Raw genomic sequence first — 19,818 nt, 5'->3', positions numbered from 1 at the left:
TTGTTGATTTGGTTTTCATTTAAAAGATTATCAAGAGTTCAAATCTCATAATGGCAAAACTATGAAACAATCTAACTTCATCTGAAACAGATGGAAACGGGTTTGTACTCGAAAGAGTTACAGTGATGTATTTTAAGAGGAGCTTTTTGTACGGACTGCTGCTGCACACCTTCCATTTTCTCGCCCTTGTCCGTCGACCGGACACGCCCTGGCGTGCCTTGTTGCCGTCCGGCGGCGGAGGCCCCCGATGGGAGGCCCTCTACGGAGGTGTCCTCCCCCTTTCTATCGGGGACCTGGGTTGGAGGGTGTTGCATGCAGCAGTCCCTTATAATAAGAGGATGCATAGGTTCACGGACTCTCAGGACACGTGCCCTTTTTGCGGTCTTGTGGAGTCCGTGGACCATGTATACATAGGGTGTTGTAGGCTGCACTCCCTTTTTAGTTATTTGAAAAACCTTTTATTGATGTTTTGTTTGCACTTCAGCCCCACGCTCCTGATCTATGGGCACCCGGTGCGGAAGGGGGTCGGGAAGGAGGAGGACCTCCTCGTGAACCTGCTCCTGGGCCTGGCCAAGTTGGCCATTAACAGGTCCAGGCAGCGGGCGATCGACGGGGGAGTCCCGCCCGATTGTTTGTCCCTCTTCCGCGGCTACGTTCGCTGCCGGATGTCCCTGGAGAAGGAGCACGCGGTGTCTGCTGGCACTCTCGAGGCCTTCCGTGCTCGGTGGGCACCGCGGGGACTGGGGTGTTTTGTTGACCCCTTTAATCACATTTTGATTTAAAGTTTGTAAGTTTCCTTTAAAACTTTGTTCTTGGTTTTACAGCTGACCTGAATTAGGGGCTGTGCCTGATTTTTCCCAATTTTGTTGATTTGGTTTTCATTTAAAAGATTATCAAGCAGTTCAAATCTCACAATGGCAAACTATGAAACAATGTAACTTCATCTGAATAAACAGATGGAAACGGGTTTGTACTCGAAAGAGTTACAATTCTAAAGTTACAAGGAAGAAAACCTTCACCCTCAGCCGGGCTTTTCTGTCCAACTCTGTGGACCGCACTTCGGGGGGAACGACGCGAAGGCACGAGAGAGGGTGCAGGAAGGTTTCAAGAGAACGGTTCCGGAGATGGCGTTGGTGGCGGGTGGCGGGTGGTGGTGGTGGTGGTGGGCTTCAGTGAGACGGGTTAATTGGAGGCGCCGGGGTGGGGTGGGGGGGGGGGGGCTGTTCTCCTGGGAGGAGAGAAGATCGAGGTGAATCTGGATCGACGATCATGAGGAGCCCTGGCGGGAGCAGATGGGCAGAAACCATTCCCCTTGGTGAGAGAGAGAGGGGGGGAGGGGGGGGGGGGCGAGAACCAGAGGACACCCCCATGTGAGGTGAGGGGGAGGGGGAGGGGGGGGGGACGAAGACACGATGTTCCCGCGCGGCTGGCGATGGTGGGCGGGTCGGGTCGGGTCGGGTGGGGGTGGGGGGCGGTGGGCGTCTACAATGCGCCGCCTGAGAGCGCAGAGGGGAGGCAGGTTCGATCGTGGCTTTTTTTTTGTCTTCCCCGCCCCCCACCCCCCCCCCCCCCCCTCCTCCCTCCACCTTGGGATGCGGGCGTCGACGGCAAGGCCACAGCATCTCTGGACGTTGTGGTCCTCCCTCCTTGCCTTGGTGTCCGTCCGCCCTCCGCGCCCCCCACCCCCCGCCCGCTACAACCACGGCTGCTCGGCCCGTTGCTAATTGTCCGAGTGCCAGCCGGGGCCTGCTCTGCAGCCGAGGGCGGTTCAGAGTCGAGGGCGTTGCTGCGTGGGTCTGGCGACAACGCGTAGGCCAGGCCGGACGGGCGAAGGATGTGCCCGAATTCCCCTCCCTCCCCCCCCCCCCCCATCCCCAAAAGGGCCTTGGTGAGCACATGTCCCCGAGCTGTCACCGACCCACCCTGAGCGAGGCCGGCTGACCCTTCGGGAAGTTCCAGAGGCCGCTGGATGAATTTTTAAACCCCGCCAGCAGCCCCGGAGGGATTTGTAACCCAGGGCGCGAGCCGGACTTCGCCACGGCACCGCTGCCCGGAAACGGAGCAGTTGGCGGAGCTGCGGGGGTAAAGGGAGGAACTGAGGCCCTCCTGGAGAGGGGGCCGGCATGGATTGCACCGGATTGGGCCGAGTGGCTGGGCGGTGACTGCTCCGTGGCTCCGCGGCAAGAGGCGGTTCTGATCTGCGTCCAGAGCTGAGGGACTTGTGAGTGGAGCCAATTTGCAATAAATGACTTAACTTTCCCTCCATCGCAGATTAATCCTTTGGCCCAACAACCCCTCCCCCCTCCCTCACACCCCCTCCCACACCCACACACCCACCCACCACCCACACCCCCTCCCACACCCACCGCCCACACCTACCGCCCACACACCCCCTCCCACACCCACCGCCCACACCTACCGCCCACACACCCCCTCCCACACCCACCACCCACACCCCCTCCCACACCCACCGCCCACACACCCCCTCCCACACCCACCGCCCACACACCCCCTCCCACACCCACCGCCCACACCCACCACCCACACCCCCTCCCACACCCACCACCCACACACCCCCTCCCACACCCACCGCCCACACACCCCCTCCCACACCCACCACCCACCTCCCACACCCACCGCCCACACACCCCCTCCCACACCCACCTCCCACACCCACCGCCCACATCCACCTCCCACACCCACTGCCCACACCCCCTCCCACACACCCACCTCCCACACCCCCTCCCACACCCACCGCCCACACCCCCTCCCACACCCACCGCCCACACCCACCTCCCACACCCCCTCCCACACACCCCCTCCCACACCCACACCCACCTCCCACACCCCCTCCCACACACCCCCTCCCACACCCCCTCCCACACCCACCGCCCACACCCCCTCCCACACACCCCCTCCCACACCCCCTCCCCCACCCACTGCCCACACACCCCCTCCCACACCCACTGCCCACACCCCCTCCCACACCCACCGCCCACACCCACCGCCCACACCCCCTCCCACACCCACTGCCCATGCCCCCTCCTACACCCCCTCCCACACCCACCGCCCACACCCACCACCCACCACCCACACCCCCTCCTACACCCCCTCCCACACCCACCGCCCACACACCCCCTCCCACACCCACCGCCCACACACCCACCGCCCACACACCCCCTCCCACACCCACCGCCCACACCCACCTCCCACACCCACTGCCCACACCCCCTCCCACACACCCACCTCCCACACCCACTGCCCACACCCACACCCCCTCCAACACCCACCGCCCACACCCACCTCCCACACCCCCTCCCACACCCACCGCCCACACACCCCCTCCCACACCCACCACCCACACACCCCCTCCCACACCCACCGCCCACACCCCCTCCTACACCCCCTCCCACACCCACTGCCCACACACCCCCTCCCACACCCACTGCCCACACCCCCTCCCACACCCACCGCCCACACCCCCCTCCCACACCCACCGCCCACACACCCCCTCCCACACACCCACCACCCACACCCCCTCCTACACCCCCTCCCACACCCCCTCCCACACACCCCCTCCCACACCCACTGCCCACACCCCCCCTACACCCCCTCCCACACCCACCGCCCACACCCCCTCCTACACCCCCTCCCACACCTACCCCCTCACACACCCACCACCCAGGTGTAAACCGTCCCGGCTCGGTTCAGGTGTAAACCTTCCCGGCTCGGTTCAGGTGTAAACCGTCCCGGCTCGGTTCAGGTGTAGACCGTCCCACCCTGGTCCACATGTAGAGCACCCCAGCGCGGTTCAGTTGAAGACCGTCTCAATGGTACAGCCTGCGTTTTCCCCCAGTACTGGTGCCAGTGCCCCAGAAACCAGAACCCATTTCTCCCACACCAGTCTTTGAGCCACGTATACATCCCTCTAATCTTATTTCCCCTCCACCAATTTGCTCCTGGCTCCGGTCATATTCCAGAGATTATTACCTTCGAGGTTGTGTTTCTTAATTTGGTACCTAGCTCCTCATACTAACTTTGCTGAACCCCTTTCCTAGTTGCACCTCTGTCGTTGGTACCTACATGGACCAAGACAACTGGAACCTCCCCCTCCCACTGCAAGTTCCACTCCAGCCCTGAGCAGATGTCCCAAACCCTGGCACCGGGCAGACAACATAGCGTTTGGACTCTCATTCCTCCCTGCAGAAAGCAGTGTCAATCCCCTTCCTTATATTATCCTCTAGGCTAGAAATCCTGAAGCGAGTAACTCACCTCCTGACTCCCCAAAGCCTCTCCATCATCTACAAAGCTCAAGTCAGGAGTGTGATGGAATATTCTCCACTTCCCTGGATGAGTGCAGCTCCCACAACACTCAAGAAGCTCGACACCATCCAGGACAAAGCAGCCCCGCTCGATCAGCACCACATCCACAAACATTCACTCCCTCCACCACCGATGCACAGTAGCAGCCAGTGTGCACCATCCACAAGATGCACCGCAGGAACTCACCAAGGCTCCTTCGACAGCACCTTCCAAACTCACCACCACTACCACCTGGAAGGACAAAGGCAGCAGATAGATGGAAACACCACCACCTGGAAGTTCCCTCCAAGTCACTCACCATCCTGACTTGGAAATATATCGGCCATTCCTTCAATGTCGCTGGGTCAAAATCCTGGAACTCCCTCCCTAACAGCACGGTAGGTGTACCTACACCACATGGACTCCGACGGTTCAGGGAGGCAGCTCACCACCACCTTCTCAAGGGGCAATTAGGGATGGGCAACAAAAATGCTGTCCTAGCCAGTGACGCCAACGTCCCATAACTTCTCTACATTTCCCCTCGCAATAAATCATATCATTCTATTCGCTTTCCTAATTATTTGCTGTACTTACACACTAACCTTTTGTGATTCATGCACTAGGGCACCCAGATCCCTCTGAACCACAGAGCTCTGCAGTCTCTCACCATTTGGATAGAAAGCTTCTTTTTTTATTCTTCCTGCCAAAATGGACAATTTCACATTTGCCCACATTGTATCCCATTTGCCAGATCTTTGCCCACTCACTTCCCCTAGCTACATGCCTTTTTAGCCTCCTTACGCCCTCTTCACAACTTACTTTCTTACCTGTCTTTGTGTTGTCAGCAAACTTAGCAACCATTCCTTTGATCCCTTGATCCAAGTAATTTATCTAAATTGTGAAAAGTTGAGGCTCCAGCACTGATCCCTGTGGCACACCACACATCACATCCTGCCAACCAGAAAAAGACCCATTCATGCCTACTCTCTGTTCCCTGTTAGCTGACCAATCTTCTATCCACGCCAACATGTTACCCCCTCTACACCATGAACTTTTATTTTCCGCAGTAATCTTTAATGTGGCACCTTATCAAACGCCTTCTGGAAATCTAAGTACAGGACATCCACCTTTACCCACAGCACATGTGACTCCTTCAAAGAACTCCAAGAAATTAGTTAAACATGATTTCCCCTTCACAAAGCCATGTTAACTCTGCCTGATTGCCTTGATTTTTTTTTTCTAAGTGCCCTGCTGTAACATCTTTTATAATAGCTTCCAACATTTTCCTTCTGGCAGGTGTGAGATATTTCTGTCTCCTTCCCTTTTGAATAATGGAATCACATTTGCTATTTTCCAATCTAATGCAACCTTCCCAGAATCCAGGGAATTTTGGAAAATTAAAACCAACGCATCAACTATCACATGAGCCACTTCTTTTAAGACTCTAGGATGAAGTCCATCAGGACCCAGGGACTTGTCAAGCCGCAGCTCCAACAGTTTGCTAAGTGCCACTTCCCTGGTGATTGTAATTTTCCTGAGTTCCTCCCTCCCTTGCAGTTCCTGATTGACAGCTGTTTCTGGGATGTTACATGTATCCTCTACAGTGAAGACCGATGCAAAATGCCTGTTCAAGTCATCTGCCGTCACTTATTTTCCATTATTAATTCCCCAGACTCACTTTCTATAGGACCAACATTCACTTTGTTAACTCTTTTTTCACTTAAGTATTGACAGAAGCTTTTACTATCCATTTACATTTATATTTCTAGCTAACTTTCTCTTGTACTCTAATTTTTCCCTCCTTGTTAATCTTTTTGTTATTCTTTGCTGTTCTTTATATTCTGTCCAATCTTCTGACCCGCCACCTGTCTTTGTGCAATTATATGCTTTCCCTTTAAGTTTGATACTGTCCTTAACTTTTTTAGTTAACCACAGATGGTGGGCCCTCCCCTTGGAATTTTTCTTTCTCATTGGAATGTATCTATTCTGTGTATTCTGAAATGTCCCTTTAAATATCTGCCACTGCATCCCTTTTGACCTATCCCTTAACCTCACTTCCCAGTTTACTTTAGCTAGCTCTGCTTCCATTCCCACATAATTGTTCTTATTTAAGTTTAAAACACTAGTCTCGGATGCATTCTTCTCTCCCTCAAATTGAATGTGAAATTCAATCATATTATGATCACTGCAACCCAGGGGTTCCTTCACTATGAGGTTATCAATTAATCCTATCTCGTTGCACAATACCAGGTCAAGTACAGCCTGCTCTTTGATTGGTTCCAGAATCTGCTGTTCTAAGAAACTATCCTGAACACATTCTATGAACTCCTCACCTAAGCTACCTTTGCCCATCTGATTTTTCCAGTCTACATTTAGATGAAAATCCCCTATGATTATCGCTGTACCTTTCTGACAAGCTCCCATTATCTCTTCCTTTTTACTCTGTACTACTGTGAAATTACAATTAGTACACCACTCCCACAAGTAACTTCTTGCCTTTATCATTCCTTATCTCAACCCACATCGCTTCCACATCCTGGTTTCCTGAACTTGGGTCATCCCTCTCTACTGCGCTAATACCATCACTAATTAGCAGAGCCACCTCTCCACCTTTTCCCAGCTTCCAGTCCTTCGTAAAAGTCATGTACCCTTCAGTATTCAGGGTCCAATCTATCTAATCCTGTAACCCTGTTTCTATAATGACTATCAGATTGTACTTATTTATTTCTATTTGTGCTATCGGTTCATCTGTTTTATTTCTACGTGCATTGAATAGAGCCTTTAGTTTTGTCGTTTTATTATTTTTGTAAGCTCTAGCTTTGTCTGCTGTTTTACTCTTAGATTTGTACTCTCTGTCCCTTCCTGTCACAGACTGTTTATCATTTCCCATATTCGTACCTTTCTCCCTTGCCTTGTCTCTACTCTTTGGTTTACCACATCTTCCCAAATTTGATCCCTTGCCCCCACGATTTACTTTAAAACCTTCTCTACTTTCCTAGTTATGTGGCTCGCTAGAACATCAGTCCCAGCACGGTTCAGGTGAAGACCATCCCAACCGTACAGCTCCCACTTTCCTCAGTACTGTGTGCCAGTGCCCCACGAACTGAAACCCACTTCTCCCACACCAGTCTTTGAGCCACGGGTTCATTCATCTAATCTTATTTGCCCTCTGACAATATGTATGCAGCTCAGGTAATAACCCAGGGATTATTACCTTTGAGGTTCAGCTTTTTAATTTAGTACCTAGCGCCTCATACTGGCTATGCAGAACCTCTTTCCTACTTCCATCTACGTCATTGGTACCTACATGGACCAAGACAACTGGATCCTCCCCCTCCCACTGTAAGTCCCTCTCCAGCCCTGAGCAGATGTCCCGAACCCTGGCACCGGGCAGACAACACAACCTTCTGGACTCTCGCTCTTTGCTGCAGAGAATAGTGTCAATCCCCCTCACTAAACCGTCCCCTACTACCACTACATTCCTTTGTGCTACCCCCACTTGGATGGCTCCCTGTATCACGGCACCATGGTCAGTTTGCTCATCCACCCTGCAGCCCCCACTCTCATCCAAACAAGCTGAGCGAACCTCCGACCCGTAGGACAATTGCAGAGGCTCACACTCCTGTCCTCTGGGTCTGTATTTAAGACCGAGATAGATAGGTTCTTGATTGGTAATGGGGATCAAAGGTTACGGGGAGAAGGCGGGTGAATGGGGTTGAGAAACGTATCAGCCATCATTGAATGGCGGAGCAGACTCGATGGGCCGAATGGCCTAATTTCTGCTCCTATGTCTTATGGTCTTATGGGTCCCCTTACCTGCCTCACTCGCAGTCACACCCTCCCGTCACTGATCACTGACCAAATCAGAAGACCCTGTCCAAAGTGGTGTGGCGGCCTCCTGGTACAAAGTATCCAAGTAACTTTCCCGCTTCCTGATGCGTCGCAGTGTCTGCAGCTCAGCCTCCAGCTCGATGACTCTGAGCCAAAGTTCCTCGAGCCGCAGACTATTTCTGCAGATGTGTTTGCCCTGGATCATAATGTTATCCAGCAGCTCCCACATGCTGCAGCCTCGACACATTGCTGGTCCTGTCCTCCTTAATGCGTCTTAACTAATGACTTAATTATATTATTCACTTACTTATTTTCCTTTATTTACGTGTATTTTATAACCGTACCACCAGTTTGTATTCTTTTCAAACCTCAGGGATAGAATACACCTTAACCACTCACCCAGATACTCACCAAACAGCCAGCCCCTGTAGTCGAGCAAGAACCAATCCCTATAGGGGGGGGATAAGTTAGAAAAGGCAAAAGCAAAGGAGCAGCTGCTTCCCCTCCTCCCTGGGCTCCCGAATCACCCAACTCCCAGCGCTCTGTTCAAAGTCGCACCGAAGTGGCTGTTTGTACATCCTGCTGAGATCAAGCAGATGGCCGACCTCAGTGACAGAAAAGCGGGTTTAGGCTGCTTTGCGCGATAGGCTAACTTCAGCTGCTCTTGCAGTGGAGTCCTGAGAACCTTGCTTAAAGTTGGGAAGTTTAGAAGTTAGACAGCCAATTTCAGTTCAACGCTAAATGCAAACAGAAGAAATTGGCTTTTACAAAGGGACTTACAGAGGCGATTCACCAAGATGTTGCCTGGGATGAAACATTTAAGTTATGAAGAGAGGTTGGATAGACTTGGGTTGTTTTCGTTGGAGCAGAGAAGACTGAGGGGGTGACCTGATTGAGGTGTACAAGATTGTGAGGGGCATGGACAGGGTGGATAGGGAGCAGCTGTTCCCCTTAGTTGAAGGGTCAGTCACGAGAGGGACACAAGTTCAAGGTGAGGGGCAGGAGGTTTAGGGAGGATGTGAGGAAAATCTTTTTTACCCAGAGGGTGGTGACTGTCTGGAATGCGCTGCTTGGGAGGGTGGTGGAGGCGAGTTGCCTCACATACTTTAAAAAGTACCTGGATGAGCATTCGGCACCTCATTACATTCAAGGCTATGGGGCCAAGTGCTGGTAAATGGGATTAGGTAGGTAGGACAGGTGTTTCTCACATGTCGGTGCAGACTCGATGGGCCGAAGGGTCCTCTGCTGCACTCTGTGAGTCTGTGATTAACAGTCCCTCACTCACCCAACCTGCCGCCAGCCATCAATCATTTGATGTGGAAAGCCTGATCCACACCCCTAGTCGTGACTGTCGGCAGGACCCAGCCTGGTTCAAACGGAGTCCGTCCCAATGGAACGGCTCGCTCTTCCCTGAGCACTGGTGGCAGTGCCCATTGCCACGACCGGTGCAGCTGGTAAAGTGGAGTTAATTTAAAATTCCCAGAGGGAAACTTTCAACAACTGTCACAACCTATAACTTTAAGTGTTATGTTTGAGATGCGACTTTGAATTCAGGAATCGGACCATCAGTTCTTGAGGTTTTACATTAAACTAAATGAAATGTTTTATTTATTTACACAGGTTAAAAATATATATGCACATGGCTACAAATTACTGCTGTCATCACTTTCAGCAAATTCCCAAACTAATCTCCATTAAGGCAGCAGCAGCAGACCACAGACTTAACCAAAAGCCAGGCAAAGCGTTTTCACCTTACGAATTCAAAATGAGGTTCTTTTCACTTTGGTCCCAGTGGAGCCAGTTGGCGGCTTACAACTGCCTTTTGATATCACATTGCCTCTGCTCTACACACATTAAAACTGCTGCAGTTATATCAATCACTCCCGTTGAATGTTAATTCTCACTGTATCAGCAAGCTCTGAACTAAACCTCTCTAACAGTAAAACCCCTTTTGTAGTACCAGCTTTATTAGTAATATAAACTTATGGCTTGGTAGCTGCTAGAAAGGTGTCAGTTTTCACCCCACTTCTTGATTGATCTATTCAAAAAATGTAACTGCACGCTATCTCTCTTCCGTATCAAAACTAGCACCCGTCAAAGCACCCAGGATAGCTGGCTTTAATCCAATTAAGACACACCCACAGACTAAACCTCTATTTTAAAAGAAAAATGTTTCCCAAAATATTATATACATTAATAGCTTCATGACACCATGAATTGAAATCTGGCACACACCACCCTTTGAGCCACATGTTTAATTCCCTAATCTGCTTGACCCTATGCCAGTTAGCACATGACTGAAGTGGCATATCAGGATGCATCATGGGATTGCCCAGGATTGGCCAAGTTGCAGATATATGTCTTAAAAGTGTTTGCAGTTAAAAAAACAAAGCGGAATGGATACGACCTTTTGGCCAGGCCAGGAAGTTGATGACTAGACCTCTGGGTCAGTCGATGAAAAGCTAAAGAACAGGTTTGGGTCAGAATAAAATAAATTGATGGGTGGTCTATGGATTATACTGCAACAAACTGAATGGCTTAAACTCAGGGCCAAGCTGATATATGCAGACGACTTGACGCAGCAGCAAATTATCAAGATGGATAAATAAAGTTCATGTTTTGGAATGAATTGTGGACATCGTTTGTGCTAAATGACAGGTCGTTCTGTGATTGTTTTTTAAATTTCTCTGTAACTGCAGAGGTAACGAATGGGTCATTTCACGTTTATGTTGTAATCTCCTTTGTAATTACGGTAGAAACAAATTAGACGTACAAGATAAGAACGTTGTGAGTTAATGGAGTTATCCCAAAGATGGTATATATAACCACCAGAAACTGTAACTTCGAATTGCGTTTTAGAGCATTCTGAATGGGCACTTCCCCTGTGTGCACACTTGGACTGAATAAAACTGTTGCTTGACTCCACTTACAGTTGACTCCATGCTGAGTGTCTTTCAGATACTCCACAACATGGCTCAGGTAACAATCCAGAGATAATCGCCTCTGATGTTCTGCATTTTAATTTGGACCTTAACTCCTCAAACCCGCTCAGCAGAGCATCGTTCATTGTTCCACCCATGTCGTTGGTTCCCACAGGGACCATGATGACTGGAGCCTCCTCCTCCCACTCTAGGTTTATCTCCGGCCCTGAGGGGATGTCCTTAACCCTAGCACCAGGTGGACCAGTCGAAACCATGAATTGGAGGTTTTGGACCAAAAGTGTATCCGGGGCAGATGTACAGTTCATTATTTTATTGCACGATAATTTCACTCAGCAGTCCCTGAGTCAAGGACACAGTGTCCCTTATTCTCGAAGCAGAGAATGCTTACAGCCCATTATGTCCTTATTGGCTTTCTCCAAGTGCAGCTTGACTCATTTCACCTCCCCGCCTTTCCCCACTAGTCCTGCAAATGTTTTCTCGTGATAATCGTCCAATTTGCTTTTGAAGCTCATGATTGAACCTGTCTCCAGTACATCCCCAGGCAGTGTTTTCCAGATCCTAACCGCTCGATGCATTAGAAACAGTTTTCCTCATGTCTCCTTTGCTCTTTGTGCCAATCACTGCAAGTCAGCGGTCATTTGGCCCTCCCACCAACAGGAATGGTTTCTCACCGTCTGCTCTGACCGGACCCTCTCGTGACTCTCGAGCACCTCTATCGAATCTCCTCTCTGCCTTCTCTTCTCCGAGGAGAGCAGGCCACAGCTTCCGCAATCGATCCGCGTAACTGAAGTTCCTCATCCCCGGGACCAGTCTCTTCAATCCTTTCCGCACCCTCTCTAATCCCTTCGCATCCATCCCAGAGTATGGTCCCCAGAATTGGAGACGCAACAGCCCAGCTGAGGAGGAACTGCAGCTTTAGGAAGATTCACCATAATGTCCTTGCTTTTGAGTTCTGTGCCTCCATTAATAAAGTCAAGGATCCCACAGGCTTTTATTACAGCCTCATAAAAGGTGCACCGTATTGGCAGTGAGTCGTATATAAGCTCTCGTCTTATCTCAGAGGGCATATGCTGTGTAGTCTTCATGTATCTATTTATTCATTTTTGAGACTGTAACCGTGCAGACAGGAGGCTGTCTGGTGAAGTAACTCAGGGAAGTTTAATTAAAGTTATAAAGTCGTCCTTAACAAAGCAGGGCAATGAACTTTACGGGCGCGCTCAGCCTCTTGCTTCCCAGTTCACCTCAGGGCGCGAGGCAATGCTCGGCCTCTGCTCTTTCCCGTCGCTTCTGCTCCCCTGTGGTGTTGGGGGGGCGGGGGGAAGAAACGTCAGGCTTTTCAAACCTCAGTTTCAAACTCGGTCCACGCCTTGGTTGTTGCTCATTAACCCTCCCCAAGCTGCAACCGGCAGCGGGCCCAGCAATGTTGTTGCCTTCTGACCGGCCCACGCCAGGGTGAGGCTGTTTTCTAATTGGCTGAGGGGGTGCATGCTCAGTCTGTGATTGGTCCCCCGAGGGTGACATCCATCAATTGACGCCACTTCCCAGTGCATCCCCCTGACTGGTTCTGTAAAATGCCAATTCCTTCTGCCGATTTCCTGATTATGGTTCGCTTCTGTTGCCGTTACGGTTTCTCACAAAAATACAAGGGTGCTTTACGATATCTCCCTTGCCTGTTTGTGGTAGGATGGGGGAAGGCGTGCTGTCATGTCCTCACCAAGGATACCTTGAGCTCATCGCCTCAAACTTTCCCCCCCCCCGATTGCTGATTGTTCGAACACGGTCGATTTACTAACCATGTCCCAAAATGTTAACCTCCGGCCCAGTCACAGGGATGACTAACGTCAGCAGAAACAAACCCCTGTTTAATGGTTCTACCGTCTCTGCTGCCCACCACCCACCACCTTCCACCTCCCCCGGCAAAAGTAAACCTACCCGTTCAAACTTATTGTTCATTGAAAACCGCAAGGAAGAGAAATTTCACAATTATTACAGGGATTTAGTCAGCTTTACTGACAATGGACTGGCGCCTGAAATGAAAGGCCCTCCCTCCTTGGGGCTTTCAATCCAATTATCTCAGGGTGGAACATATCCATGGGAATCTATATTATCCTAGAAACTTACCGATATGAGCCCTGAGGATACTAACTGAAGAACTCTAGGATAGCGTTATCTCGAGGTGGGCTCTTGAGGATTGAAGTATGAGGCTATGAGGCTTTTGTATTTGCTTATGAATGTTTATTGCAGGAATCAATTGTGGATTACATTATAGTAAGGAATACTATTTCACAGGATAGGTGGTAATTAAAACTAGTTGTACATGATAATTCTACTTAAGGTTACGTACGATTTTTAAATCCACCCAGCCAAACAATTTGGATGTGCAAACAGATGTTGATTTGAGGAAGGTTATACTTACAACCCAGTATAATTTCTTAATAGTATGGAATGTTTTTGGCTCAATCTTAGAGGGGGGGATTCTCTCAGACCTCAACCATTAGTGTCCTAAAGATGGGTGACCTCAGTCTTTGTGTGTGTGTGTGTTGGCTTTTTAAGAAACCGTCTTTGTCTCTGCAGCTGTAACAAAACAAGCTGGCATTCTATAAAGACGTTTTTTTTAAAAAATAAATTCTTATCAATCTCTCTTTGAATCCCTGAAGGTCACATTGTTGACCGGCTGGGTTCCTACAGTTGTTTGGCTTTATTCCAACAGTAAGGCATTCAAGGTTTTTATTTGCTGAGTTCCTGTGTTGTGTCTTGCACTGTGTTATTTTTTGGCAATGATTCAAACGCTGCAAATTGAAGTTCAATTTTTACTTCAGTAATGTAATCGGCACCTCAATTTCTTCATTAAATGGGTCGCTCCCTTGACACTCCAACTGTCAGAATGAACGTGGTTCAGTCCTGGATGTGATTAACAGCAGCAACAATGGCAGAATCCAGCCCCTGTCGTCACTTGGCCACTCGCTGGTCTCTCAGCAGCTTGGATGACATTCTAAACTTCTTCAAGCAGCAGGAGCAGCTGACCAGTCTCTCCTCACTGCGAATGCCATGTCAGTTCTTCAGAGCTTTTGAAAAAGTCACTCCCAAAGTCCGAGCACTGAAATGGTCTCTAATTGGTGTGGCTTCTGTGGTGTCTCAGCAGCTTGGAAGAGCAAGCGAACCCCTTCCCACACTCCGAGCAGGTGAACGGCCCCTCCCCGCTGTGGACGAGCCGGTGTTTCCTCAGGGTGGACGACTGAGTGAATCCATTCCCACACACGGAGCAGGTGAAGGGCCTCTCCCCGGTGTGGACGAGCCGGTGCTTCCGCAGCGTGGACGAGTCACTGAACCCGTTCCCGCACACGGAGCAGGTGAACGGCCTCTCCCCGGTGTGGATGCGTCTGTGCGTCAGCAGACTCGACAACTGAGTGAATCCCTTCCCGCACTTGGGGCAGGTGAACGGCCTCTCCCCGGTGTGACTGCCCTGGTGGGTCAGCAGGCTGGATGACCGAGTGAACCCCTTCCCACACACGGTGCAGGTGAAGGGCCTCTCCCCGGTGTGGATGAGCCGGTGTTTCCGCAGGGTGGATGAGTCACTGAACCCGTTCCCGCACACGGAGCAGGTGAATGGCCTCTCCCCGGTGTGAATGCGCCGGTGGGTCAGCAGACTCGACAACTGAGTGAATCCCTTCCCGCACTCGGGGCAGGTGAACGGCCTCTCCCCGGTGTGGACTCGCTGGTGCCTCAGCAGGTTGGACAGCTGAGTGAATCCCGTCCCACACTCGAAGCAGGTGAATGGCCTCTCCCCGGTGTGAACTCGCTGGTGTCTCAGGAGGTCAGAGGAATGAGCAAATCCTTTCCCACACTCAGTGCAAGTGAACGGCCTCTCCCCGGCGTGAACCTGCCAGTGAGTCTGCAGGGTGGATGGATCGCTGAATCCAGTCCCACACATGGAGCAGATGAAGGGGCTCTCCCCAGTGTGAAGACGCTGGTGGGTCAGCAGGCTGGAAGAACCAGTGAACCCCTTCCCGCACTCAGAGCAGGTGAATGGCCTCGGCCCAGAATGGATTCGGCGATGCCTCTGCAGGTTGGACGAATCAGTGAATCCCTTCCCACACTCCGAGCAGGTGAATGGCCTCTCCCCTGTATGAACCCGCTGGTGTGTCTGCAGGCTGGATGAATCACTGAATCCCTTCCCACACTGAGAGCAGGTGAACGGTCTCTCCCCGGTGTGAGTGCGTCGATGAGATTCCAGCTGGGATGGGTAATTGAATCCCTTCCCACAGTCCGCACATTTCCACGGTTTCTCCATGGTCCAGGTATCCTTGTGACTTTCCAGGTTGGACAATCAGCCAAAGCCTCGTCCGCACACAGAACAAGTGTACGGTTTCTCCCCGCTGTGAATGGTGATGTTTTTCTCAGGCTGTGTAACGGGCCTTTCCACAGTCAGTGCACTGGAAACACTCTCACTGTGTGTGTGAGTGTGTCTCGGTGCTTTTCCAGTCACACTGATGTTTGGAATCTTTTCCCACAGGTAAACACTTCTCCTTCCACATTCAAAGGCCGATTGATCAGATGCTGATGAATCGAGGGCCTCTGTCAGGCCCTGGCATGATTGTTGGTTTGATTTTCCTGCCTGTTCATCCTCCCCCGCTGATTCCCTGGAAAAGGAGGTCACAGAAATCATCACAACAAAAACAGAAAGTGCTGGAAAAAACTCAGCATGTCTGACAGCATCTGTGGAGAGAAAGACAAGAGTTAACATTTCCAGCCCGTATGACTCTCCTTCAGAGAAGAGTCATCTTCTTCAGAAGCCACCACTCTAAGTCCAGGATTGAAATTCACAACAGACAATTCTAGTTTCTATGCAACATTTCCCTTGGTATCCGGGTCCCCTCCCCCACAATTTGGAAAGCTCTCCTCCCCTACCTTACTCCGAACCCCCTCCATTTCATTGAACCCCCCCCCCCGGTCTGGTCCCCCTCCTCAGGACTCAGTCTGACGCCGTCACCGGGTACCTGTTCTTGCCCCTCTTTTTGGAGGGGGGGGGGGTCTGCCCCTTCCCCAATTTAGGGCACCCCACCCATTCTTTGCCATCCTGCCCTTTGCGCCGCCCCAGCGTGTCTGCTCGTCCTCCACCACCATCGTTGCTGAAGCCCTTGGAAATAAGGTCAACGATATTCCCACCATCAACCCACATTTCACTCACACAGCTCAAAATGCTTGGCACAAAATCACAATTAATTGCCTCTACCTAATTGGAGAAATGACTTATCCCTTTTTTTTCTTCGTGAGATAAAAAATCTGCATTTTGATCACAATTTAAAGAATAGCCCATCTCAATTGCACCTCCTCACTGGGAGCTTCCGCATGGACAATGAAGGTGGGACAACCTTGGCAGAGCCCAAATCGCAAGAGGTGGGAATCCAGCCCCGCCCCCTTCCCGCCGTGATTGGTTGGAGGACCGACTGGTCCTCCGGGCCGAACTCTTATCCCCATGGGTGCAGCCATCCGTCAATCACCCTCACGTCCACAATTCCCCGCAGCCGAGAGGGGGGGGGGTGGGGGGAGTCCAATCCTTCTGCGATTGGTGGGAGGACCGCCTGGTCCTCCGGGCCGAGATCTGACTGTGATTGGTGGAGACACCCTTCAATCAGCCGGGCCGCACGTCCCACACGATCAGTTCTCCGAAGCTCGGAGGCAGGGGGCGGGAAGAGGCGTCCAGCCCCACCCCCATCCCACTGTGATTGGTTGGAGGACATCCTGGTCCTCCGGGCCGGTAGCTGCTCGCTATTGGTCCAGAGACCCTTTAATCAGTCGGATGGGGCCGTCCACAACGTTCGGTTCCGCTCGGCCGCCGAGTGGAGAAGGAGGAGGGAGACCCAGAGACTGAGGCGAATGACAGAAACCTCAGCCGGTCAGCGAGCACTTTTGGGGTGGTGGTGGTGGGGTGATAAGGGGAAGAGATCCTTCAATTTAAAAGCACTAATTTAACGCTCGCTTTATAAACTCCCCTCGCCTGCGGTAGCGCGGGCAGACAACCGGCTCCGAAGCCGGCGGCCAGTGTTGCCGTGGGAACCGGCCGCCATCTTGGGGACGAGAGGCAGGCGGCCGGGTGAATCAGGGCGCATGCGCCGCCGCCATCTTGTGGCAGAGAGAATGAGTGGGCGGGACTTCTGGTTCCCAACTTTGCTCCCAGTGCCTGGGAGGGACAATCATTGTCTCCCAGGGATTTCATTCTCACTCTGCACAAAACCCACCCCCACAAACACCCTCCCACACACACACACACGGGAGTTTCCTCAACAACATCCCTCTTGCTCAGATTGAAGGCATTTTACAACTTAATGGGGCACCAACACTCGGCCATTCAGATGGCCTTTCGTGAGCAAGTGAGCTGGGACCTCAGAACAAGGGGAGACCATTCAGCCCCTTCTTCCACCTTTCAACGGGCTCACGGCTGACTTCCACTTGGACTCCATTCCTCTGCCTGTGCCCCATATCCATTGATACCCCTCACCCAATGAGAATTTGTCAATCTTAACCTTGAATATTTGTTGAAACATGTTTCTGAATCTTTTCATCTTCCGCTCATCAGGACAAACTCAAGAATGTCAAATTTCAAACAGTCACAACAATTTATGCTACAGAAGGGAAAAAGCAGTCCCTCGACCGATGGGAGTCGACCTGCCAAAATTGGGCGCGGGACGAGGACAAAAAGCTTTGGCGACATGTCTCTGTTGTCAGCAATATTCGAGTTCTGTACTGCCGAGCTACGACCTCAGTCTTGAAGAATTTCCAGTTTTGATGAATTTCACGGAGCTGATGTCTCTCCCCACAGACGTCAGCTGCCAGATCTGCTGACTATTTTCAGCATTTTCTGTTTTCGCTCTTGAACATTTCCAGCTGACTACCCCTACTATCCACAGGCTCTAGGTGGAAGGATTTGCTGTTGTGTGCACAGTTACGGTCATGCTTTACTGCAAATACACTGGCATGTTTACACCAATTAAAGGGTCAGTGGGAAGGGCTTTGGAAAAAAACAAACAAGCTCCCACTTCCAACCAAAGGCCCTTTCCTTTCCGCGGCGAACAGAGATCCCACTGCACCTAATCTGCAAGTCAGTCGGAGCACAGAAGCACAAGGAATAGGAGCAGGAGTGGACCCCATGGCCTGACGAGCCTCCTCCACCATTCACTACGATCACGGCTGATCTTGGGCTTCAACTCCACTTTCCTGCCCACTCCCAACATCTCTTAATTCCCCCAGGAGACCAAAAATCTGTCTCTCCGAGCGTTAAATATTTTCAACCATGAAAAATCCACAACCCTCTGGGGTTAGGAATTCCAAAGACTCGCAACTCCCCAGAATGAAGAATTTTCTCCAACTCTGTCCTCATTGAACATCCCCTTGTCCTGAGACAGCGCCACCCCCCCCCAATATTTTAAATTCCCCAGCCAGCGGAAAGGACCCACTCAGTGTCTATCCGATCAAGTCCGTTCAGAACCCTTCAGTATGTTTCAATAAAATCGCCTCTCATTCTTCTAAACTCCAAAGAGTATAGGCCCAATTTACTCAGACTCTCGTGACGGGACGACTCTCTAATCCCAGGGACCGACCTAGTGAACCTGCCTCCGATGCAAGTATATCCTTCCTTAAATACGGAGACCAAAATTGCACACGTTGTTCCAGGTGCGGTCTCACCTAAGCCAGGTACAATTGCAGCGAGACTTCGTTATTGTTGTTCTTCAATACCCTTGCACGAAAGGCCAAAATGCCACTTGCCTTCCTAATTGCTTGTACCTGCACGCTAACTTTACACAAGCACACCCAAAGTGTCTCTGAACAATAACATTTACAAGTTTCATGCCTTCATTAAAAAAAAAAGTCTGCTTTCCTGTCAATATCAAAACAGATAACCCTCACAGTTCCCCGCATTATATTCCATCTGCCATCCTGGACCGCTCACTTAACCTGGCTATGTCTCTTTGCAGACTCTTTGTGTTCTCCTCAGAGCTTACGTTTCCATCTAGCTTTGTTTCGTTAGCCAAACTTTGATATGTTATTCTCTGTCCCTTCATCTAAGCCACAAATATCTATTGTAAATAAATTGTGGCCTTAGCACTGATCCTTGTAGCACTCCGCTAATCACAGCCTGTCAAACTGAAAATGCCCCATTTATGCCTGTTCCTTGCTTCTTGTATGTCAAGCAAGCCTCTATCAATGCTAATAGAACCATAGAAAAGTTACAGCACAGAAGGAGGCCATTCGGCCCATCTTGTCCATGCAGCCCGAGGACACCCAGGTGTCCTTTCTAATCCCACCTTCCTGCACTCGGCCCATAGCCCTGCAGCTTACAGCACTTAAGGTTGCAACTCCATAAGCCTTTATCTTGTGTATTAACCTTTTGTGTGGCATCTTTTGTAATGTCTTTTGGAAATCCAGGTCTAGTGCATCTACTAGTTCCCCTTTATCTACCTTGCTAGTTGCATCCTCAAAAAAGAACTAAAAGAAATATGTCAAAGCACGATTTCCCTTTCGTAAAACCATGCTGATCATGCTATGATTTTCCAAGCTTCCCGTATTGTTAACGCTTCCTGAAGAATAGATTCCAGAATTTTTCCGATGACTGGCATCAGGCTGAGTGGCCTGCAGTTCCCTGTTTTGTCTCTCCCTCCTTTCTTGAACAGCAGCGTTACATTTGCTGACTTCCAACCTATTGGGGCCGTTCCAGAATCTAGGGAATTTTGGGAAATCGCTGTCT

General features: G+C 50.9%; 1 protein-coding gene across 1 annotated transcript; it reads right to left on the bottom strand.

Moving 5' to 3' along the window:
- Nucleotides 1-13,117: 13,117 nt before the first annotated feature.
- Nucleotides 13,118-16,536, bottom strand: LOC121273944 (zinc finger protein 229-like). Its single transcript, XM_041181075.1, has 2 exons — nucleotides 16,309-16,536; nucleotides 13,118-15,715 (listed from the first exon to the last, which is right to left on the bottom strand). The coding sequence occupies exon 2, from the start codon at nucleotides 15,364-15,366 to the stop codon at nucleotides 14,185-14,187; it is 1,182 nt and encodes a 393-aa protein (XP_041037009.1). The 5' UTR covers nucleotides 15,367-15,715; nucleotides 16,309-16,536; the 3' UTR covers nucleotides 13,118-14,184.
- Nucleotides 16,537-19,818: the final 3,282 nt, after the last annotated feature.

Source organism: Carcharodon carcharias, assembly GCF_017639515.1.
Source record: "Carcharodon carcharias isolate sCarCar2 chromosome 27 unlocalized genomic scaffold, sCarCar2.pri SUPER_27_unloc_5, whole genome shotgun sequence".
Lineage (NCBI taxonomy): Eukaryota > Metazoa > Chordata > Chondrichthyes > Lamniformes > Lamnidae > Carcharodon > Carcharodon carcharias.
Note: the sequence above shows the minus strand (reverse complement) of the source record. Positions and strands in the feature narration are given on the sequence as shown.

Excerpts from the sequence above, each read along its gene's own strand:
- LOC121273944 (XM_041181075.1), bottom strand. The coding sequence starts at position 15,366 with ATGGAGAAACCGTGGAAATGTGCGGACTGTGGGAAGGGATTCAATTAC.